This window comes from Marmota marmota, unplaced genomic scaffold, assembly GCF_001458135.2.
Source record: "Marmota marmota marmota unplaced genomic scaffold, marMar, whole genome shotgun sequence".
In the NCBI taxonomy this organism is placed as follows: Eukaryota; Metazoa; Chordata; class Mammalia; order Rodentia; family Sciuridae; genus Marmota; species Marmota marmota.
Genome location: NW_026000037.1, coordinates 59,171,654 through 59,196,678, shown reverse-complemented (window position 1 = coordinate 59,196,678; position 25,025 = coordinate 59,171,654). Strand labels below are relative to the sequence as shown.

General features: G+C 41.7%; 1 protein-coding gene across 14 annotated transcripts in view; it reads right to left on the bottom strand.

The window, feature by feature from the left end:
* Rapgef4 (Rap guanine nucleotide exchange factor 4) overlaps nt 1–25,025 on the bottom strand; it is a 281,593-nt gene that overhangs the window by 115,191 nt on the left and 141,377 nt on the right. For 11 of the 14 annotated variants that reach the window (XM_048812490.1, XM_048812492.1, XM_048812493.1 and 8 more), the window contains 2 exons: nt 12,491–12,563; nt 8,446–8,465 (listed from right to left, as the gene is read on the bottom strand). In XM_048812490.1, the coding sequence (XP_048668447.1) occupies nt 8,446–8,465; nt 12,491–12,563 (93 nt within the window). Of the gene's footprint in view, nt 1–1,100; nt 3,213–4,597; nt 4,619–8,445; nt 8,466–12,490; nt 12,564–25,025 lie in introns of those variants that run through there. The other 3 variants (XM_048812501.1, XM_048812502.1, XM_048812499.1) reach the window with 3 other exon arrangements.

Sequence of the window (25,025 nt, the reverse complement as noted above, 5' to 3'; positions counted from 1 at the left end):
TAATTATTTATAGAGATTTATAAAATAGAACTAATCATATACAACTGCTAACTACCATCATTCAATCAAGTAGAAAAATTGTAAGAAAGACTTACGGTCACCAGAAATTTTAAAACACTAAGATTTACACTTATACATATTTTTGAACATGTTAAGTACAAGAATAATCCATAAGAGATTTTCAATCATAAAAATACACTGTGACACAGAGCTACCATGGTAATCCTGGATAGCTCACATTTGGATAGTAAACATAAATGAAAAGTAACCCTCAATTTTATTTAAGATACTGTTACGTCTGAGTCTTTGTTACTGTAGCAGAAGCTGCATTTAAATGAATATATTGATGCAATGAAAAAGTCCTCTGGCCTGGAAAAATACATTATAATAGGATTAATTTATTGGGTAAACAATGGGAATATAATTTAAAGGAGAAAAATAATAGAATGTTGCCAACTATTAAAGAGCTTGTTTATGTATTTTCAAATGGTAAATAACAAATTATGTATCACAATGGCTAACTCTGGTCTAATATGGAGTAAGCACTCTATAAAAATTTCCTGATTAATAGACTCCTTGGGAATGTTTGTTTGACTTGCAGAATTGAAGCTCAATCTCTCTCTATGGATTTGCAGAGCAGGCTGCCCTGTTTGGGAAAGTCAAGTATCAACAATGTTACAGAGGTGGGCTGTCTATGTGCACATGTGGATGGATGGAGAGATGGAGGAATTGGAGTTTCCCAAGCCACAGGCAACTTATAATAGAAAATAACAGTTATGATTATATTTTCACTTCATTCACACATCTTGTGCTCTGTAACTAAAACTTCACGTTAAACATGAAGAAACACCAGAATGACCACCAGAGGGAGCTCACGTGTTTTTTGAATACAATAAACACCAAAGTAAAAAAAGGAAGAAAACAAAATATAGGGAGCAGGGGCATTACCTGTTTCGGTCCTTTAAAATAATTTCCTGTTGAATGATAGGACTATTTTTGCATTTATGTTACAAATTCCTTTACTCAGCAGTGGTACATTGTAATGCTTTGACACATAAAAGGAGAAGTAACTAAACATAATATTTAAAAAATTCACATACCCTAAAGCAAGAAGGTCCAGGGAGAACTGCTGTGATAGCATCCATGATTGTCCGCTGTGCCCCAACAGGCCAGGTGCCTTCCCCACTTATCTTAATGTTCCTGCTCTCCCTCTCTATTCTGGTCCATCTTTGTGGTTAACTTTGGGGGAAGGTTTGGGTGTGGCTTCCTCACTTTGTCTGGGATCCGGCTATCAAATTACATACAGCATTTGGTATGACTTGGGATTTTTTTTTTTTCATCCTCCTGTCTGAGCCAAGTTTTGAGGGCATTAAGAAGAATGACTTTCCATTTGTCATCCTGAACTCTTTCTAGAACTCAGACCAAGTCCTAAAAGGATGCAAGACGACCTGTATAAGCCTATCCATAACCAATCTTCAGGTCCCACAGTGTTCCCCTGCAAGCTAGAAACGTGTCCTGGGACTGAGGTCACATAGGCAAGGGTGGGAACTTGTTTAGAATTAGGCTCCAGGGAAGCCCAATACAATGCCTCATATTTGAGAAAGTGCCAAGTTCTGGAATTTTCCCCATGCTTTATCTTATTAGTCCTTTTCTTAAGGTAGATCAGGGGTCACCATCTTACAGATGAGGAAACTAAAGCTCAGAGAGGTGAGTGACTTGTTCAGTGTCTCTGGCTGCAAAATGTCAGGGGCACAAACTCTGATGAACACACACTTCCAGGGACATGAACCATTAACAGTGAATGAATATTGAATCAGTCATACTCATGTCTTCCGAGATAGAAAATTATTGTCTTCCTTTTCCTTCAATGAGTGAAAAGCATGACAGAAATGAATTCAATGACTTAGCACTTGTTTTACCCAGTATTTTCATGGCATGTTTTCCGAAGTTTCTTTTCATGTCTGGATGGGGTTATTTTATAATGTATGCAAATAAATTAGCACAAACAAATTGAATTCTACAGGGTTATGTCCTCAGCTGAATGCTGCTAGATTTAACATGCTTATTAATGCTTTGGATATAGAATCAGAAGCATTCTTATCAAATTTAACAATGACACCCAATTGGGTGGAGGTGGCTGACAGTTACAAAAACTGGATTGAAATTTAAAATGACCTTGACAAACAAGGAAAGGAAAAAGGGCAAAATTCAATAGGAAGCTTTGCAAAGTAATTCAAAGGAGAACAACAAAAATGAGAGAGAATTGACTGAGCAATTATAATAGAAAAGGAGCTGGAGGTCAGAGTGAACAATAGGCTTCAAAGGCATCAGCAATCTAGTTCTGTCATTTAAAAAAAAAAAAAAGAAGGCATGATTTTGGGAAGTACAAATAGGGGAAAATTCAAGCTAATTGCCCCTCTGGAACCAAAACAGATAAAGCTTTGGGAAGGGAGAGAAAAAAAGAGTTTTGTTAAGCCTCTCAAACTGACTGCACCTTGGAAGCTAGGTTTTGATAACTTTGAAAAGGATCCTTAGAAAGAGTGCTGAAAACAGTTTTTGATTTAGATCTGACAACATTAGTCTCAAAAAGTGGAAGTTCTGGTACTCTGCTCCTTTGTTCATGCAATGTCCTCGGCCTAGCCCATCCTTTCCCTTCCACCTGGGTAACACCCACGTTGTTATCACGCAGTCCACAAGCACTTCTCAGTGAGCAGCCCTGGGCCCCTCCACTCGCCTGTGCACACGGCACAGCGCCAGCCTATCCACAGCGAGGACACTGGGGCTAGCACTGGGCATGCGCCGGCTCTTTAGCGCCCCCTACGGCTGACACTATTGCTATCCTCATTCTTTAGGAGACAAGTGGGGCGAGCGATTGTTCAAGTTCACATCTTAGTAATGGGCAGAGCAGAGGCTGTAACTGCAAGTTGAGGAGCTCCCAAGACCTCGCCTGGGGCCATGCGCTGGTCTGGCTGCCCACCCATAAAATCTCACTGCACGTGTTTGTTCATGGTCCACCACCACTGATGGACTACCACTCCCTGAAGGAAGGTGCTTTGCTTATTTATTTTCATAGTCCAATTCAGAGCCTGGGATGGATCAACAAATCTGGTTATAAATTAAAGGTTTTCGAACAAGTCGATGATATAGTCTATTGGTATTTCCGAGTAAGTTTTTGATTGAAGAAAAATAGAAAATAGAACTAGTGAAGATTTAAATATTTATTTTAAAAATGCAATGAGGATTCTAAACAATTCTGAACCATATCACTAAAGATGATTTGGAAATTTTTTTTCTGGAAATTTTAAAGAATGTAAATAGTTATATATGCTTTTATACAGACATGAATTTACATATGTGCCTTTATATAGAATATCTGTATATGTGCATATATGTACATTTATCCATCTGTCACCTATCTTCAATGTAATTTTACCTAAAGGTAATGACTACAGAATATTTTAATATTTGTGGACTCAGGGGAGCCTGTCTGACAAAGAATTGTTATTAGAAAAGAATTCAAATCCTAAATGACATGTCAACACTAGATTAATTTATCCAATCTGAGAACACTACAATTTTCTCTCCTAACCATAAGACATATTTGCAAATAATTTGGTCTCAATTTCTCAAAACAGAAATGATAAAAACTCAAATACATCAAACATAAACGATACTATATATTTTATCCTCAGTTAATTGAGATAACATGCCAGCAGCCCAGAGTAACTGGTGATGAAGATAATTGCCTTCAGGACAGGAGAAAATGTTTCTGAAGACAGCAATGCACTCTCCCACAACTTTGGAATCAGCAGTATAGTGTTTTACCATTAACATGACATCATGTCCATTACTCCCTGCCAATCGGGGAACTGATTCTCAGCAGCAGAGCTGATATCCAGCAGCCTCATCTCAAGGCTGGGCCACTGATTAAAATGAGAGCAGGGAGAAGCTGCTGGCTACAGCGATGGGAGAAATCTCAAGTCTTTTATTATTATTATCATTATTCACCATCAAACACGATTCTCCCTGGCTTCTCTGTGATCTTTCACCCATGCCAAATTCTGATCACTGAAAAAACTGAGAGAACGTATTCAAAGCAGGGTTATACAGTATAACTCGGTTACATGCCCAGAAAATCACCAGTATAGCAGCAGCACGAGAAAGTTCTATTTCAGAAAAAGACATTTAGAAATTATAAAGATAGGAAACCTAGAAACATTAAAAGATTCATCAAATGTAGTTCATAATATTGTAAAAATAATTCTAAAATATAACAATGATCCACCACCCCAATATACACCTTTTCACCAAGCAAACTCACAGCAAGCAGGTTCTGTGTGTGACGTGGAGAACATTCAGAGGCAACAAACACCTCATCTAACTGACAGTCGAGATTTTACAGTATTCCCTCCATTGACTACTTCCTATCTAGATGAGTGGCAACTACACATCATCTTAAAAACTCAATCAAACTTAAAAACTGCAGAAACTAGAGAGAGATGGTGCAGTCGGCTTTTAAAACAGACTAGAGGAATGGAAGAAAGAAAAGGAAAGAAATTCAGCAAGGACATTTTGCCCCATAAAATGCATAACTCACGAAGACAAAAACAAACATTTCCTCAGAGACTGGAGAGCTGAGGCTGTCCTTGGTACCTTGGGCATGAAGTCAGTGGCATTTTCAGGCTGAGAGAGGGGACAAGGGCAGGGGGAGGGGCAGAGAAGTCTTGGCTCATTGGGCCACACCCTCTAATAGGCCAGCTCAAGAAATTTGTATTTACACACTACACAAGTCACAGGATCTGGCAGCAGCAAGGCTAAATCTAATCTTCACTTGAGTGATAAGCAATTTGTCCTTCAAAATCAGAACAGGCAGGCTCAGGAGTTTCTAAGACTTTTACATTTTGTTATTTTACTCTCATATTAAGCTTCTCAGACTGGGTCAGTTACACCTGCGCTTCAGAATGGTGCTGGGCTAGTTAAATCATTCAGTCCTCAGACAGAGGAAAACAGCTGCCCAGGGTAAACCTTGAACTCCAGCCGAGAATCTTCATTGGGTCTGCACCTGTAGCAGTCCTTTTTTAAAACTGGGTTTTAAAACTGTGTTCTGCAGAAAACTGTTAGTTTGAATTTAGTTGGTGTTATGAAGCTGGGGTTGAAGGGTTTTACCAGGTTCTATGTCATTATCTGAGTTCTTTATGTTTTAAATTTGTAGGATGCAAATTTAAATTTCCTTTTTCTTCATCTGACCCACAATCACAGTCATAGATCATACACAGTGGTCAAAACAGATGTTAGCACCCAATAAGAGGAATATATTCTGATTTGTTTTCTTTAACCTTGAAAAAGAGCAGCAATAAAGAAAAATGTTATTATATTCCCTAAACATTCCTAAAATTCTTCATCATTGCTTGCCTGTAATTCTGTCTCCCTCTCCTTCATGAGACTTTTCACAGTGTAAACTATTTCCTTACAGTTTCCATTTAAAACTTTAGATCTTTATAATAATTTCTAAAAAACTACTCTTCCTATAAATGACTTGTGATTTTTAAAGGCTTGAGAAATTCCTGCTTAAAAATAATCTTAAAATGAGATCTGCCAAACACTTTGAAAGGATCCCCCCAGACTTGCTCATTCCTAATTGCTCCCCTGAAATCTTCCAGCACGTGGGAAACACTGAGTTCTAAAGCGATCCTGCTTCATCCTGGGAGAGCACTCTTCAGCCATCAGCAAGAAACCAATCATACCACCATGTTATCTATACCAAAATTGCCTAAAAAATGAGGACCTCAAGTAGTCCTTTCGGAAAAAAGATGTTTATAAGTGGGATTATTTCATAAACGTCCCCTGGCCCTGAGTCTCTTCTCTGGCTCCTTCCACAACAAAGATGAAAAACATAACCTTCTAAAATAACAAAACCCTGCAGCAGTTACCCTCTCAAGGACTGAGCCCAATAAACAACAAATTTTACATAAGTAGTCAAAAATCAAACTCACTCTTTCAAAGGGCAACTATAATATTCAACTATAAAACTTGTAATTGTGGTTTTCAAATTCAGTGTTAAACATGGTCAGCAGGGTATGGCGCATACAAAAGAAGGGAAAAAATACAACTTAAAAACCAGATCAAAGAGAATAATTTAACAAAACCAATATCCCCCAAACAACCACAGCCCTATCGAAATTGTCTACTTGCATTACTGGCTCCATGGTTGTTTTTCAAGTATTTTTCAGATTCCAGTGGCCTGTGTCATTCGATATTAAATGATGCCCCTATTAGTTTAGAAATTAGACAAAATAATCCAGCGAGTAACTGCCAGCCCACTTGTTTCTACAAATGTACAATTGATTTGTTCTTTTTAAAAAACTTTTTTTAGTTGTCAATGGATCTTTTCTTTAATTAATTAGTTAATTTATACATATGCAGTGCTGAGGATCAAACCTAGGGCCTTACACATGCCAGGCAAGCACTCTACCACCAAGTCACAACTCCATCCCAAAGAAAGTTCCTTTTATGCAAGGTTAGGCAGAGTCTATAAACAGAACATAGTTGGCAAAGTAGTTCAAAACACCACACTTTGGTGTCTGCATATTTGATTAAAAGTTAACCATGGTGATGAACAAACCCATAGAAGAAGCTGGAAAGGAGAAGGCACTCTTTCCACAAAGAATCTGTTTGGACATTGAAACAATTGTCTAAGTGCTTTTATTCCAGTCCGCAGGCTCATGATTGTTATTTAGAAGCACAAGGGGAATGTTGCTCGGCATGCAGTTAAAGAAGGCAGAGGATAAAAGAAATCATCATAACACGACTTGTCCCTTGTAAAGGAAAAATTTTCAATTAACACCACTCTAAGGCTCTCAGGTTTCTTTTTATCTTTCTGGAACTTCAGCTGTACTCATGAATGTCTTTCATCTCATTTGCTTTACTTGACTGATAGCACTGGAGAGCTTTCCAAATAGCATGTGGTATCCTTACATCTACTGGATTCGCTAATAAGGAATAAGTGTGCTTTTCTTGGGTTGCTGGAGAATGTGACCTAGAATAGCCCAAACAAATACAAATAAACACATACTGCTACGCTTACTGGGCCACAGCCTGGTCTGTGCTCCGAACTGTTCAGAGCAACATGTTAATAACTCATTGTATCTGATGTCCGCAAACTTCAAATTCCTGTTTGGTCATGAGGTGAGCACATGACAACAGCTGTTAGGCCCTCTGCTTAGAGTTTCGCTTCTGTCATCCCACTGTGGGGGGCCAACAGAAAGGTCATTGAGAGCCTGAGAGGGATGGAGTTTCCTTTTGAAGCTTAGGACATTTTCACCCTCCCAGGGCTTAGACATTCTTCTTGTGTTCCCCACATCACTGGTAGTCCCTTGATGAGGAAGGATAAGGCCCTTTTTATCATCTTGGTTTGGCTAAATGATCTGTGTGATATTTGGTGTAGCAGAGATGCTTGGGGGCATCCATGTCCAAAATGGCGGCAGGCAGTTAGTTACTTTAGGCTGTAAGGCCTGTTGCTTTAGAATCTTCACGATTCTGCTTCTCTACAGCTTTACTCAACACACAAAGATACTTTTTAACAGCAAAAGATCAAAGGCACGATTCCTCGAAAAAAAGTATTTTAAGGAGAGCCATAAAAAGCAAAGGGGCAGTTACTTTATAAAGGGTAAAACATTTTTCACAGGAGAAAAGAGAGCTAGAAAATGATATGAGGCTTGAGAAAATACTAATTACAATAAGAATCCTAACATTTGTGGAGTTCTATTGTTCTCACTCTATGCTTTCCACAGATTATCTCATTCAATATTCATAAAGGCCTTTTAAGGTAATTTGGAATCTAGTAATAGAATTAATATTACTGTTATTTACATGCAAAGATATACTACTAAACTACTACCATTGATACTGTTTGCTAGTGGGAATCTTGTCCCAAATCTTTCTTATCTGTTTTCCCCCAAACAATTAGTAATTAGTTAGTAATTAATTATTTTCAGTTTCCAAAGAGAAATGTTGACTTTACTATATTTAGATATGAGCAGGCAAATTTATCAACTCACCATGAATTTCACAGTTTGTATTCTTACTAAGGAAAAGCAAATCATATTCTACATGGTGTTAAACTAATGATCTGTTCTACTGACATGTATGCATTGTGGGAAAAAGAAAACACTTAGCAATTGTACCATTTGCCCCTAGAATAACCCCTCTTCAGACTAAATCTCAGGGACATGTGATGACCAGGTCAAAAGCATCACCCTTGATATTTTAAAGTGACTCACCAAAGATATCAAAATAAGATTAGAAAAATATTTATTGTTCTGTTGACTGTAGATCAAAAGCTTTTTTTTTTTTTTTGCTGGTAGAGTCACCATGGTTATTTTTTAATTTTTTGTTTTTTTACCTTATGACAGTTTTTAGAAGTAGGCAGAGAGAAGAGCTACTCACGTTCTCCTTGTCAGGAATCCCTAGAGGTAAAAAAGAGAGACAGAGAGAAGCCATAAATTGTCTGATCAACCTGTACAATGAAACTGAAATCCTTTGCTGAACAAAGACAAATAACATTTTGGTGTTTTCCATAAAATCTCATATAATGCTGGTTAGGAAAACAGCAGCATAGATAAAAATTTATAACCAATAAATCAATGAATCAGGAGCAGGGCTATGTGTCCAGGCAACAAAATCCACACTTATTTCAGTTCTCTCCCATATACTTTATTTTCCCAGAGGCAAAAATCCACCTTTGATTCATTCACATCATATAAGTAACTAATTCCACTGACTCAGCACCAAAGCACTCCAAACCGTGGACAGGCGTGCCAGCCCTTCGGTTGCATCTAATGCATTTTTACATCGTAAACCATCTCACCCTGCTCCAGTGATTTGAATCGGGGGGCAACTAGGACATAAAAAACACTGGTATACAACTTCCATTTTGAGCAAAGAAACCTTCTGCTTCTTCCAAATCAGGCCTGAGTGTGGCAGTGACTCTGTCAGGGGTATCTCAGTTATTTTTAGTTAGCTAAAAAGTGAACTTTTCATTGATTTACTCATCCATTTATAAACATTTCATGGGCATCTACAACAGGTAGGCCCTATCCTTTTTCACCTCCTTTGAGGCTGCTACCCTGATAGACGTGGTGATAACAGCCACATTGGAAGGTCCCAGAGTCAGCAGAGCTTAATGCACCCAGTACAGTAGGCACAAGTGGTCTCATATTGTGGAAGGAGAAGCATGGGTGGTTTCCATGTGTGGCTTGCACCTCATTTCAAACCAAGGAAGCAGTGTATGGTGGTTTGCATTGTAAAAATAGTGGACATTCTGAGTAAATAGGATGTTCTTTGTCTTACACAAGTGACCACACAGAATTTACGACATTGGTATTAACAGAACTGAGTGCCCACCCTAATGGGCACCATGCAAAAAGGCTAGGTGGGGAAGAGATTTAAGCTTTGTCCTCCAAACTAGGATAGTCTCAGGGCAAACATCTCAGGCAGGAAGCAGGGGACAAAGACAGCTGTCCCCTGAAATGGACAATATTAATGGGAATATTGGTCATTACTTCCCAGATCTGTCAGAAGGAGTGAGGGTGAGCTGATGTCAGTACCCTGCACCATCTCAAATCCATCCACCCATGTGGCAATCCCACAATCACTTGAAAGAATGACAGTTGACTGCTTAAGGGGATACAAAAGCTTATTTTCTAGGACATTCAAGAAAATAAAGACACAGTTGCACAAACCACCATATCAGAGCTGCTGGAAAAGGGTATGTGAAGGGAAATAATACTGACCAAGTGGCCTGAGGCCATGTAGGAGCTTGAAAGTTGAACAAAGGCATTAAGAGTGTTGGAATTCAAACTTCCATGGACAATGAACAATCATTGAAAGGTCTGGGGGAACAGAGTGATAAGATCAAGAGAAATGAGGGAAGGAGATTATTCAAAAAGAACAGATATTTAAGACACTAGCAGCAGGTGCAATGGCATGGGCCTTGATTGGAGTCCAGTTTGAGTAATCAGCAGTAAAGATATGCAGTTCTGGAAATTTGATCATGAACTTAACAGTGGAATGTTGTTAAAGAAAATCATGCCAGTGATTAGATGTCAGAGTGGTGGTATGCTTACACATGGAAGAAGCTTTTCAAAAATGCCTGTGGAAGTATTGGGGCAAAATATGCATAGATGATTTAAAGGAAGGAAGTCTGGCAAAATATTAACATTAAACTACATGTTAATTTATTAATATTAAATTAATATTAAATTAAATCAAAGTGATGAAAATAAGGGTGTTAACTATATTATTCTTTTTACTTTCTATGTTTGAAATTTTTCATAATAAAAAGTAAAAAAAAAAAAATTTTATGGAAATCAGGTAGAAGGCAAACCAAGGGTAAGATACCCAGAGCCAGTCAGCTCATTTCTGCTCTTGAGTTAAGAGTGACAAGGCCTCAGCCAGGTGGCTGCAGGGGGAAAAGAAAGTCAAGGGCATGAAGACTGCAGAGGAAGGGGCAAGGGGGGATACCGCGTGGCCTCCGTGGGTGGGGAGAGAAAGCAGGAACCCAAATGGCTGAGGGTCAGAGCTTGGACTGGGAGGAGCACAGAGAAAGGACTGGTGGTGGGCTTTGGGGAGAAGGATGATCTTATGGAAATCAGTCTGTGTTCCCTAATCCACATTTTTTGAGGTTAAGAGGCCAGCAGGACATACAGGTAGAAAGGGAAGCCGTGGTTCCTGGAAAGTTAGGCCTCCCAGTGATGGGGGAAATGGAGATGCTGGTTGAGGAAGTCTGTACCGGTCACAGGGAAGACAGGATGGCTGAGGAGAAAACAAAGAAAAAAGCAGCCAAGGCCAGACTCTTGGGTAATAGCTAAACTTTGGGAGAAGGGGAAGAAGTAACTATGAAAGAGGCAAAAATGTAAGAGACAGATGAGGAAACCAGGACGTTGCAGAGGAGCCCGAGGAGCTCAGGGAGAATGGAGGGGAGAGCCACTGAAGTCGGTAGGATTGGGGAGTGGGGGCAACTGTATCTTTTATGAGTTGGTCACTGGTAACTCTGGAGTGGTGCATTCAAGAGAATGGGTCAGAAGCCAGAGTCTGAGGGTCATCGAGTGACAAGGGGAAGAGGTACTGGCTGCCACCATGTGGATGCTCATCCTAGGCCTGGCACACTTCCACACACTTGACACATTTTCATTCATTTAATTCTCACGACCATCCTGTGAAGAAACCAAGGCACAGAGGATCTGAGTGTCTAGTCCAGGTCACACTGCTAGGAGGAGGCACTGCTGGAATTTCATGCCAAGCACTCCTCTTGAGCCAGTTATCCTCAGCTCAGCCAGGACAGAGAAAAACCAGCACCGGAGGAAAGGAAAGAAAGACCTGCCCCACCCTGCCTGCCATCCCTCTGATGAAGGGAGAGAATCAGAGGGCTCACCCAGAGGAGGAAACAAGAGGGGGAAGGTAAAGCAGCTCCCCAAAGATGCCTCCAGTCAAGAGGGAAGAGGGTCCCTGCAGAGAGTGACAAAGGAGTGAGCGCAGAAATTCAAGGACCAGCAAGAGGGTATGAAGGGCGATTCCATGCTCCTAAATCGCTTGGATTGGAACCATTGCACACTCATCACTGTGTCTGGTGGTCAAAGTACCACAGTTCAAACACTCTAGTACTTGGTGCCTTGTTACACACACACACACACACACACACACAGCCTAAGGAGACACACAGGTACATGGAGAGACTCCTAGTGACAGCAGTAACAGAACTACACAGAGGCTTCCGACATACATGAAGACACACTGACTGAGGGGACAGGGGATTTCTTGGAGTCTATGGACACCTGCCAGAAAAGAGAATCACACAGAAAAACTTCCTTTCTTTTACCATCAGCCAGAAACTAGTCTCTTGCAAAAGGCCTGACAGTTTTTAGCCATCTGCACTTCACGTATAGACCATGCCACTTGGCCATGCATAGACTTGGAGAAACGAGCACCACAGTTAACCTGCCCATCACTTTCTGTGGTCACACTCGTGGTGCTTGGAGGAGCACCCAGTGTCTACCAAGGGCTGGCATCTGAAGAGGCCGTGATTTAACAAGAATAAGAGATGAGTCACACTGCTTCTCTGCGTGATCAACAGAGTCAAAATAAGGAAGATGTCACAGAGACAAGTGCTTTTCATGAATCCCATCTTTGAAAGAGCAGAGAAACAACCTTGCATTTCACTATCAGATGAAAATGATTTGAGAAAGTACCTCTAAGCATGTCTATGCCTCAGCTGGCACCGGAGCACGCTTCCCTCCATTAGCCAAGACCACAAAATAATCTTACATTAACCATTTTCAAATATCTCGAGTGTGAGCTGGCAGGTCTATTTATCCACATAAAAGTCTGGAAATTTTCTGTCAAGCTGGTGTAGGACATTTTTGTTGTTGTTCACATGTAAACACGCACTACACGACAAATTTTTAGATACAAAATGTTCACATTTTTCACTTACTGTCATTGTTAGAGCCCGTTTCCATAACACCATAAGGAGGAGCCAGAAGTCCTGCCATATACTGTCGATATTTCTGAAAGACAAGATTGTAAACTCAGTACACAGATATTTACTCACTTGGAGCATTCATTTATTTACATGCTACAAAGCAGAAACGTTGAGTGTCAGGAAGCATCTAAGCCTTATGTTTGTAAAGCCGTGAAATGTGCTCCCTGGGGCCTCTGGTCTAAAGTAAAGATGTTGGATTCTACCTGGGTCTTCCTGGATAGGACTGAATGTGCCCCCTGCCCAGGTGAGGGGTCCATCTCAGCCTGTTTGTGCATCTGAATGGTGTGGGCTTCCTACCCTCCTCCCCGCCCTGCAAACACATGCTCAGCTTTTGCTAGAGAGAAACGGCACTCAGTTTTTATAGATGCAGATACAAATAACTGTGCTTCCTTCTTAATAGGTGAATGGCACTGAATCAGAATCTTTCAAAGCATAAAGAAATGCATCTCTTGAAAAACTGTCTTTTTGAAAGAAGCTCATTCCCTTCCTTTTACCTACTTCCTTTTATACTGTACACCTGCCTGCTCTGTGACCTCCAAAGAATTTTTGGTATGTTGTCAAATAAAATAGGTTGGTTTAATTTAGAGCCATTTGGATTCTCATGAATTATACTCCCCTGGCTTTTGGGCCAGGCAGTCTCTGATCCTGGGGCTGCTTGGCAATATACATTAGCCCTGGGAGTCTGTGTTGTTCGGGAGAGATGAGGTTTGGTGCGTGCAAAGTAACCCTTAAGTATCCCACGAGAGACGAGTAGTGACATTTACGAAGAATGGAAGATGAATGTCCACCATCTTTCCTCCCTTTGCAGGTAGTAAATGCAGCCTCCTCTCTTTCAGAATGAAAGCTGGGCAATTCTAGCACAGGGTGTCATGTATATTTATGGTTTATAATTACAGTGACACATAAATGTTCAACAGCATCAAAAGAATCAATGCCCTGTCAGGGGCTCGTGGGTTACACAAATGTCAGCAGAAAAGACTTCATCTATAGCAATGGGAAGCTGGTGACATGCTGGATACGCCAGTATTTGGGCCACCATCTGGCCCATTTGGTAGATTTGAATGGCATATGTAATGTAACATTGATGCTTTCTCAAAAGAGCCTTCTAGTCAAGATGCAACTAAGTTGTTTTTTTTTAATCTTTTTTTCTCATTCGGAAGCAACCATCCTAACACCTGCACACAAACATTAAAATCATAATTTTCTGTGCTTCTAAGTTAACAAGTCACACAAACTCACAGGGCCAATATGTCACCTTGCATTCCTGCCATTTCCTTTGATTACCCCTCAATTTTGATTCTCGTACTGGGATTGAACTCAAGGGCACTCAGCCACGGAGCCACATGACCAGACCTATTTTGTATTTTATTTAGAGACAGGGTCTCACTGTGTTGCTTAGCACCTCACTTTTGCTAAGGCCGGCTTGGAACTCTCGATCCTCCTGCCTCAGCCTCCTGAACCACTTGGATTACAGGCGTGCACCACCATGCTCTGCTGATTCTCGTTTTTCTTATGATACCTTATACCCTTCTTCTTCATGGGGGGCTTTCATGAAGCACATTCCTAGGCATCCAATTATTCTGGGCTCTAAATAATATAAACTCAGAGACAGGAGATAAGGACTGATTATGTTTGAAGGTTCTGTGATCCCTTGTAACCTTTAGAGTTATATCCTGGCTGTCGGCAAGTCCTAACAGGCTCCTAAAAGAAACAACTCATATTAATCAACGGGGCCATTTCACTTTGCTTAGACATGTTGTCTTGGACAGGATGGTGTTCGTTGTCTCAGGCACCTCAATGTCAATTCCACTGAGCTTCCTGGAAGTACCTTCCTGATCCTGGAATGAATGAACCCCATAGCACCTGTTCTATTTTTCTCTCAAGCACATCACCAGGGCAGCCGCTAGTGGCAGCAGAAAAGAGAGCAGTCCTTCACAGAGGAGTCAGCAGGCTGGATTTCAGAGCATGTGTATGCTGCTATGTGAGGGTGGTGTCTCAGGCCCCAGCTCAGTGCTGAAAATAAATAGGCATAGTCCTTTGCTATGTCATAGTCACCTGTGAAGTGTCTGTTTTCTACTGCACAGGGCACCTTGTCTTGTAATTATATTATGGTAATTTCTCCTTATCTGAGGGGGACCCATTCCAAGACCAACAGTGGATACCTAAAACCATGGATAGTACTGAAAACTACATGAACTATTTTTGTTCCTATCCACACACACCTGTGATAAAGTTTGATTCATAAATTAGACATGGTAAGAGATTAATAACAACTAATAAAATATTTAATACTTTTAATAAGATGCTGTAATCAAAGTTAGATGAATGTACTCTCTCTCAAAATATCTATTCTACTGTGCAGAACTCTGGATCACAGGCAACCTTGGGTAACTAGAGCCATGGAGAGTGAAACCATGGATGGGGGGAGCTGTTGGATTTCTAAAATTTTTCTAGAAATTTTCAAATATACCTAGAAATAGAATACCACATATTCAATAATTATGAACACATACTCAGTGTTATTTCATCTACACATCTACCCAAATTATTTTGAAGCAAATTTTCTAGTTATCATATCATTTAATCCATAACTATTTCAGCAGGAATCTCTAAAAGAAAATGACTCTTTTTTTCCAATCAAAATCACAATATTATCACAGCTAAAAATATCCAGCTAATGTTCAAATTTCTAATTGTTTCATAAATATCATTGCTGAATTGCACTTGTAAAGTAGTTTACATTGATGACATTGTATAACATCTTTTGATATAGAGGAGGCTACAGAAAGAGGGTTAAAACACTTGGACTTGCAAATAAAAAGTCAACCTTTTAAAATCACTTTTATTTATTTATTTTTAAATGAGATCACTCTTATCCTAATGAAATTTCTAATTTTTGGAATTTCATTTAGAGCATCTCTTCTTTTTTTTTTAAGAGAGAGTGAGAGAGAGAATTTTAATATTTTATTTATTTTTTAGTTTTCGGCAGACACACATCTTTGTATGTGGTGCTGAGGATCGAACCTGGGCCGCACGCATGCCAGGCGACAGCGCTACCACTTGAGCCACATCCCCAGCCCCTAAAATCACTTTTAAATAAATATCCATTGAAGTTGGAAATTGATTTCTTACAAAGCACCTGGAAGAGTACTGTATATGAATCAGGATGGAAACAGTTAACTAGAATAAAACCTGTATATATATATATAAAAATGTGATTCCTACATTATTTGTATATTGCTTGATCACTGGGCAGCATTTCATGTTCCAAAGCATTCTACACAAGAAAATGCCATGTTAAAGGAAGCTGAGCCTCACTCACAGCAGGTCACATAAAACTACAGTGCTATATCATGTTCTTACCTGTTACACTTGGCAACGCTGCAAAAAGCTTGTTAACATGCTCCTGATGAGAGTGGAAAAAATAAGTCTCTCATATATTGTTTATATGTGTGTAAAACAATCAAGCCTGGTAGAAGGCAATGTGAAGCATTATCAAATTTTAAAATGCATATTTTATTTAAGCAAGAAATATTCCTTATGGAAGATATAGCTTCCAGAAGAACTTGAAACATATGCAAATACATGTACCTGTTTGTAACAGTGAACAATAGACAAGAAACAACCCAAATGTTGATAAGAGGATACTGGTTTACTCCCTGCTAATGTAGATGATGACAGGTTATTTCTTGTTAAGCCAATAGTGTTGGAGAAGTACACAGTCATGAAAAAGAACAAATCAAGCCCACCTATATGGATAGAAATGATCTCCACAGTATGTTTGCAAATTAAAGGAAAAAAAGAGACTGCATCATGGTGTATATAATATGCTATAATTTTATGGGTACAAAAGAATAGATGTTTTTATGTGTATGACTAGTCATAAAATATGCCAATGCATAGGATATCTCTGGACAAATATACAAAAAAGAAGTGACAAAGACTTCCTTTGAATAAGATCTCTGGGTGGGAGCTGAGGTTGTAGCTCAGTGGAAGAGTGCTTGCCTTGCAAGGGGTGAGGCCCTGGGTTCGATCCTCAGCATTACATAAAAATAAATAAAGATACTGTGTCCATCTACAACTAAAAAAATATTTTCTAAAAAAAGATCTCTGTGTGGATAACAGTCAAGTGGGAGAGAAACTTAGTTCTCATTATACATTCTTGAGAACTTCTGGCTTTTGTACCATGGGCATTGTTACCTCTGGGATTCCAGAACAGTTAACTCTTCTCCCGTATTTATTTATTACTGAACTTCTATATTATCATTTGAATAAAAGTTTCTGCTACTAAAACAACAAGAAAACAAGCAAAAAAGAAAGAAAAGAAAAAAACCCAAACAATCAAAACCAAAAACATTTAAAAAGAAGGAAGAAATTAGAAAAATAAAAGGCCATCTATGAATGCTGTGGTCCATCACCCCAGTTGACCCTGGCCTTTGAGTCACCCAACCCAACAGTCAGCATTTGATTGAAGAAGCTTCCAGGCAATTCCAGTCCCCAGCCACTTAAGTCACCTGCAGACATCCACATCACCTTGGTTGTTCAAGCATTCCCAACTGAACTTCCAGACCACCTGGAGCAAAGAGAAGTCATTCCCAATGTATTGTGTTCAAATTCCTGACCCTGAACCAAAGAATCTGTAGACATAATAAAATGGTTGTTGACAGATGCCATAAGTTTGGTATAATGGTTATACAGCAATAGATACCTAGAATACAGTTTGGTATCTGAAAGTAAGGTAGTGTTACAACAAAACCTAAAACATGTGGCATTAATTTTGGGATTGGAAGGTGGGAGAAACCCTGATGGGACTGGAGGTCTGTGAATGGGGGATGAAAGGAAAGCAGGGGACATACTATGGCAGATGAAGGACACTGACCCTTGTTATGTTGGGGTGGAAAGTTTAGCAAGACTGATGCTCAAGGAAAGCGGAATGGGAAAAGTACCTAATGAACAGATGGGACAGGCTAAGGAGATTTCTTGGAAGAAGCCAAGTGTCAATTCTTTTAGTTTCCTATTTTAGGGTGCAGATAAAGAGAAGCTGACAAAGGAGTCATTTAGTTTGCAATCAGAGTTAGAGTAAATATAAATTAGGATTCAAGACTTGCAAAGTTAAAAAAAAAATAAATGAAGCTATGTCTTATCCCCGATCTCTCAGCAAAAGATTTTCAGAGTAAGAAAGGGCCTCGTGACAAAGATCAAATATAGGACGCTGGCAGGAAACAAAGCCTCAGAGTGAAGAGGCCCAGAGTGTGACTACTGAAGACTTCAGAAGGTTTAAGGTGGGCTTCACAGATGTTGTGTCACAAGAACCTCAAAAAGGGTTCACAGTAGAGAAAGGCTTATGCAAAAATAGATGTGGGGATGGCTCTTGTCTAACAAAGTGAAGTATAAATTGATACATAAGAAACCCACTAAGATTTTCCAGAAATTACACCCTCTTGGACTGAAAGGTACACTACGTGACAAAAAGACTCCTGAAATGCGAGTGGAAATCACGCTAACAAAACTACACAGCTGCAGCACAGACTGCTTTTTATGTAAAGGGAAGATGACTAAGAGGGAAAAATTAGAAGCCCAGAAGGCAAAACCAGGAGCCACAGAAAAATTCCCGGGAAGCAGAATTGGACTCTCATCAAGGAACTGATGCCATTTTCCCAGCTATATTTCAAAATCGCTATAAACTGGTGACTGTTCTATGAACCTCATTCCGTCTGCTATGGTTTAGGCTATATGAGAAGTCTCCCAAAAATTCATGTGTGAGACAATGTAGGAGCATTCAGAGGTGAAGTGGTTAGATTATGAGGGCAGTGCTCTAATCAGTGGATTAATCCATTTGATGGATTAATGAGGTGAATGGATTAGTGGGTAGTAACTGTGGGCAGGTGAGGCATGGCTGCAGGGTTATATTACCCCTGCTTCCTTGTACTCAAGCTCTCTCTGCTTCCTGGTTGTCATGAACTGAATGGCTTTACCATGCCCTTCCACGAAGATGTTCTGTCTCACCTTGGGCCCAGAACTACTGAGTCTGCCAACCATGGACTGAATCTCTGAAACCTGGAGCCAAAATAAACTTTTCCTTCTCTAAGCTGTTCCTTTCAGCCAGGACTTTTGGCCACAGTGACAAAAAGATGACCAACACACCTTCCTTTTCTAATAGAAAGGTCTACCGCAGCTCTCTATCCCCTATACCTATTATTTGTTGGGTGTTGTTAGGGACGTAATGTGTCTCTCATTCACAGGTGTAAATTGAGAAGCATATTCAGGGAGCTGTACTAGAGAGAGAGCTTCTGAGAAGACTCATCCTCGTCTAGACCTGACTCAGATCTTGTGCTCTGAGTTAGTGGTGTCAAACACGGCCAGACAGCAGACTGGGGCACAATGTTTCCTAAAGACGACAACACTCTATCATCCCACATGCTTTCTCGAAAGGCAAATCTCTATTTCTTTCATCAAAAGGAAGCATCTAGTTCCCCTCTCCTTCGACTTGGGAGAAGTCTAAGCTATATGGAGAGGCCACCTAGAGGTGCTCTGGTCAGCAGCCCAACTGATCTCAGCCTCTGGGGTCTCTGAATTTGATTCCAGCCCCAAGGGAATTGAACCAACTTCAGTCATTCAAGTCTTCCCAGCTATGACCAGGGCAGGGTGGAGCAGAGAGGAGTCATCCCTCAGTGCCCTTTTAGCACTGACTCAGAGAACCTACACGGGTAATGAAATTGTGGCTGTTCTAAACCACTCGACTTGGTGTGGTTTGTTAAATACCAACAGATAAAAAATAACAGGACTCTATTGTAGAGATTAAAGTTGTCCAATTTGCAGCTCGGGCTTCAACAATGAATAGACTGGCTAGAAGTTACCTTGGAATATGATGAGCCCCCCTTCCCAGGGGGCTGTACAGTCACTGGTCCTCCAAGTGGCGTGCAAAACTGCTTATATATGCAGAATTTAATGGAGGGATTGCCTAGAGGTTACCAGAGATGAAAGCGACATAGGGATTCTAGGTTTGTACAGAGACCAATGCTAAACCATATGATGCTATATCTGTGTGGCCTGGAATAGACAAGGGACAGGGTACAACTTTTGGGGATCAAACCTGGGCCGTCAGCTGAGTGGACACAGGCCATGGGATCACCCACATCTGCCTGGCAGGGCTGGGGCAGTGGGGCGGCCAGCAGAGGCATGCAGCACCGCTCATCAAAGCCTGTGCAGCAGTGGGCAGCAAGGGACGGTGACAGCAATGGAATGTTCCCAGGTGTAAGTGGGAGGGAAGTCAGCACAAGTTGGAGTTCACTGAGGTCAACAGTCTTTGAGGGGTGACCCAGTCGCCCTTGATGGTGGTTACTCAAGGTCAGCTCCGCACACTTCCACGCCTCGCTGCTGAGGCTGAGGTGTCCTGACTGAGCCCTCCTTTGTCAATGTCTTCTTTGGGATCCTGGTTGATGTCCACCTGCAAATCCTTTCCCTGGATCCAAATACACTCTTAACACCTTGGTAGGTGACGTGGCCTTGCTGGGTCATTTTCCAAGTGGCCATATGCACTTGGGGAAGAATTGTACTGTTCACTCAAGTATGAAGTCAGCAGAGACAAATCAACAGTTGGCTGAAGAAGAGTAGAACTCAGAGTCAGTGCTCTGTGGGGGAGAAGGAAGTGCTGCACTCTGGGGTTACCCCCGAACTCCTGCACTGTGTCCCTTAGTGTCTCATGTGTGACACGTGGGATGGCCTGGGCTTTGCTACAGAGGTACCCTGTTCATGGCTGGAGAAGCTCCTACAGAGCCCAGAATGGGGGTGGGGGTGGGGCACAGAAGACCACTAGTCTGGATTTGGTTCTATCTCTGAGGCCTAAGGTGTCAGTCTCCCCCTTAATGGTGAGACCACTCTAATGCAGAAGCTGACCTGGACTGTGAGATGCCCCTGGCTGGAGAACTCCACTTCCCAGTCCTCTGGAGTTAGGAAAGGCAGTTAAGAAATCAGTTATTTAATGACAAGAAAGCCAAAAAAGGCCATCTGGGGTCCTGGAAGAACTTTCAAGCTCGGGTCTTAGACTGAGATCCTCCTAGCTGGTCACTAAGCAGCTGGGTCACTCCAGACAAGTCCTTTAAGCTCTCTGGTTTCAGTCTTTGCATCAGAAAATTGAGTGTTGAGAGCCACAGCCCAAGGGGCCCCAGCAAACTTCCAGCTGCCGGCTGATGATTGGCTCACAGCGGCCCCAGCAACATCTAGCTGATTGGCTCCTCTGCGGTGATGCTCATTGGGCTGTTTCCCTGCCCTTTCAGACCACGGAGCTGCTCATTGGGGGACTTTTTTGGCTCCGCCCACGTGACCCAGCCAATCAGCCTCAAGAGCAGGAGGATTGGGGGAGGTGGGGAGAAGCTTGTGTGAGAGAGAGAGGCTTGTGGAAAGCCGGTGGTGGCAGTTGAGGCTCTGAGGATTTTTCCTGAGAGGCTGTTTTGTTTGGCGTGTGTGGTTCTAAAAATAAAGTTAGTTTCTTTTGACAAGTGGCTTCTGATTGTGCCCAGCCAGACTGCGGCAATTGAGTGCTCTGAATTAGATGGAGGGTGTCTAAACATTGTTCTGTAGACCTGAAGGATCCTGGGGCACGTGCACAGCATGCAAACATGGCCTTCAGCTCTCATGGAAACTAGACTGTCTTCACTTTTTTCTGTTTTATAAATCAGAATTCCAAGAGCGATTGCACTTAAAAAAAAAAAAACATTGAATCCTACAGAATAAAATTTTATAAACCACAGGATTAAATAATCTCTGAACTTCCAGCCAATGGATATCACTCAAAGATTTCTATGAAGAATCAACAAAGAGGGCCAGGGTTGTGTCTCAGTGGTAGAGAGCTTGCTAAGTATATGTGAGGCACTGGGTTTGATTCCAGCACCACATAAAAATAAGCCAAATAAAGGTATTGTGTCCATCTACAATTAAAAATTTTTTAAAAAAAAGAATCAACAAAGACTAATTTGGGATTGTCTTGGAAGTGCTAGGGGCTTTTCTTTATTAAGAAGACTTCTATGGTGGTGGTTTGGCAAGAGACAGTTTGTCAACAAATTGGTACTAAGACTTTAACCAAGATGTACCATGGTGCAAGGCTGACCTTCTGTAGTGGGGACATGCAGGCCCCCACCATGTGGCACCCAGCAGGACAGGAGGGAAGGAGAGAAGGACAAACAGGAGCTCTTCCTGGAGTTGAAATTCTATTCTATGTCAAGTAGTTTAAAGGATTATTTTATACTTTTATATCATGAAGTAGAAAGCTAAATTTGCATAATTTTTAAAGATTAAAGCATGAGACATCAAAGAAATTCTGAACTGGCTGCTGGCTACTTCTAGCTACAAAGGATCTAGACCCCAGGCATTATGTATTGATTTCCTCTGCATTCAGGAACTTCAGTGGAAAAAACCAAGGACCTCTGATGTTATAGAAAGCATGCCGATGTTGGAATCACACAAGCCTGTGGCCCTTCTTCTCATACTGTCACATGCTGTCTGTAAACCTGCCTCAATCTCCTAGATAAGGATCCTGGGATAGAAGCACCCATCTTCCAAGACCCTTATCAGGATGAGAAACAAAACCTATGAAAGTGCCCACCACATATTAGACACATAATTACAATTAATGGATAATAATAGTAATACTGATAATCGTAATAATAGACCAATGATGAATCAGGCTAATCACAGTGTAGTTGATATTTCCCAACCAGACAGTCTTCAGCTTTGGGAAAGGACATTTTCCACAGTATAACTTCACAATGCCAAGGCTGTGGATAAACCCAATATGGAGACCCACAACATTCCTATTGCTCTGTTAAAAGGGACTATGGGAAAATCAGAACTTAAATAAGAGACCTTCTTAAATAATTTTGTAACATGAGACCTACTTTGTATCCACATGGTGAACTGTTCATGGAAGAAGCAGCAAATTTCAGAGTGATGTGGAGAGGAAGAGAACTAGAGAGACAGCCCAGAAATATCAACAGGAGCAGAGCCTTCGGCCAGCAGGACTGGTCGCCAGATTAATCTGTAAATTACAAACCGGCCAGTTTTCAAGTCAAAGAATAGAGGGGAGGGGGGAAATGTGAGAAGTGGGGGAATGGGGTAGAAAGAGAGTAAAGTCCTCAGACTAGTGAGGTCATATGACTGTCCCCAAACTGAGCTGTAGATGTGTCACTGATGATGCTAATGTTTTTAAGAAGAGACCAAAGGTGGTGACACTCTTAGAAAAGTTAAAATCTGGTTTATCTCAGCCAATTAACTGCCTGCTTCAAGGCTACCGAGGAGCTCTGTCTGGGAAGGCTGACTGAGTGGCTGTGGGACTGAGTTGGGTGCTGGGGCTAAACCCCAGCTCTGCCCCATAATCCCTGAGCCCTGGCCCAGGCTGCTCCCACCCAGAGCAGGGGGCACCTTTTTCCTAATATGCACACAAGCCCCCTATGGCCCAGGTGTAGCCCAGGAACTGGAGCATTTCAAAAGTTGTGTGGCCCCTGCTGGGGAAGGAGACAGGACACCTGAGTCACATAGCTCTTTAAGAGGTAGGTCACAGTGGCAAAGCACAGCACTTAGTGAATAAAAAAGGCTGGCCAGCCGCTTGAACCCAAGCTGAGCTCTCTAAGACAGGAGAAGACAGGGTGTTGGTGGGGCAAGGCTTTTTACCTTAGGGGTCAGAGAGCTCTGCTACCTTTTCTGGGTGTTCTCCAAGTTGTTGCCCAATGTCAAGGAGGCCCATCCAGGTCACCCTGCAGCAGGCCAGTGCAGCAAGAGACTGCTACCACATTCCTACCTGCCAGTGGCAGCCAGGCATACACCTGAGCTTTGGCCACTGCCTCCCCACTCACTGTCCCCTTGCCTGTCCTCCGGACCCCCTGGACAGTCATCAGGCTGTATCTGAAACCCCTAAGCTGGGATAGCTAGAAAAGAACTAGAAAAGCATTAAAAATAAGAAGTCCACCAACAGGCATTGTTCCACCTGATGGGTGGAGGTCAAGGGGTGTGTGTTTGGACTGGGGATAAACACATGAGAGCATGTGTGGGCAGCATCCAGGACTGGAACAGTTAGCAGAGACAGTTCTAGGTGTGGGGACATGCCTCATGCTAATGTCCCATTCACTGTGTTTTACTAGGTTCTCCCAACATATTAAAGCCGAGCTCATAAAAGGTAAAGGTGAAGATCAATTCATCTGTACGTTCTCTGAAAGCATCAGGAATACAGAGTCAGGTAGCTTGGAAGAGTGATGTGATGTTTAGCACCTCCCACACACTTTTTCTGTTTCTTGGCAAGAGGTTCTTCACAATCTCTGTATGATGTGCAAATGGATGTGGCATTTTGCTCTAAAGCCTCAGAGAGCTAGAATACTCTTCAACATATCAATAGTAGAAAGGAAGGCAGAGAGCAGAACAGATAAAAATGGAAAACTGCAGGCAGAAATTTTCTGTTTACCAACTTAAAGCCACACACACACACACACACACACACACACACACATACACACACACACTGCTTTTCCCATAGCACATCATGCTGGACTGAGGTGACTTCCTATATCAAGTTTCTCTGTCTCCTTATTTCTTGATTTCTACAGCACTGGCAGAATAGGGCACAAAGAACCTCCATTGACTCTTTGACAATGATATTTAGTGACATCGTTTAGTCCTATTGTAGGAATTTTCAAATGGAGGCAAAATCATACTTGCCAACTCATAGCCATCTTTAATTGGTGGCAGGCTGCTGAGGACCGCAGTCTGCGGTGCAATCGTCATGACAATGGCTCTGATGGAACAAGTTCTCCAAGGCTGAATCCCTTAAGAAGCCCAGACTAATGCCCAAGTAGGATGGGGCCACAAGAAAGCCAACAAAGTCGGAGACCAACCTGCCCTTTGAAATGCCGCCTCCTACTGGGGGCCCAAGACTGACCGACTGGGTGGGGGACCTCAAGTACTCCCAAGTGAAGGGACAGTGATGCCCTGTGAGGGAAAAGAGCATAGCCAGGTCTCACGCCATCAGAGTGGACAGGTAACCCAAAGGGACAGGAGAATAAATGCATGTTCATGTAGTCACTCTGCAAATGCTCTCTGTATGTCTCCTCAGCCCTGATGAGGGAGGCCACTGGAGCTCTCTCAAGCCTTGTGCTCTAGCAGGACAGCTATTCACAAGTGATCACACAAATCAACTGTTTCAGTGCTAGAAGGGAAAAACAGAGGACCTGCTCGAAACACAGCCAGGTGGTGGTGGGCGGTGCCAGTTCAGATTTGGGAGTTGGGAAAATGATATTGAATCTGAGGCCACGGGCTCAGATTTGCTTGGGAAAAAGGGCTAGGGGCAAGGAGAAGGTAGAAAAGAGCCTCCAGATACAGAGAGGACAGGGGAGATGAAAAGGGACAAAGAAGGCCAGTAAGGTGGCAAGTAGGGACAAGAGGGATGAGGATGGTGTTGAGACCTGAGCATGTGGGGCCAGGACGGGTAGAGTTGTACTGGTCA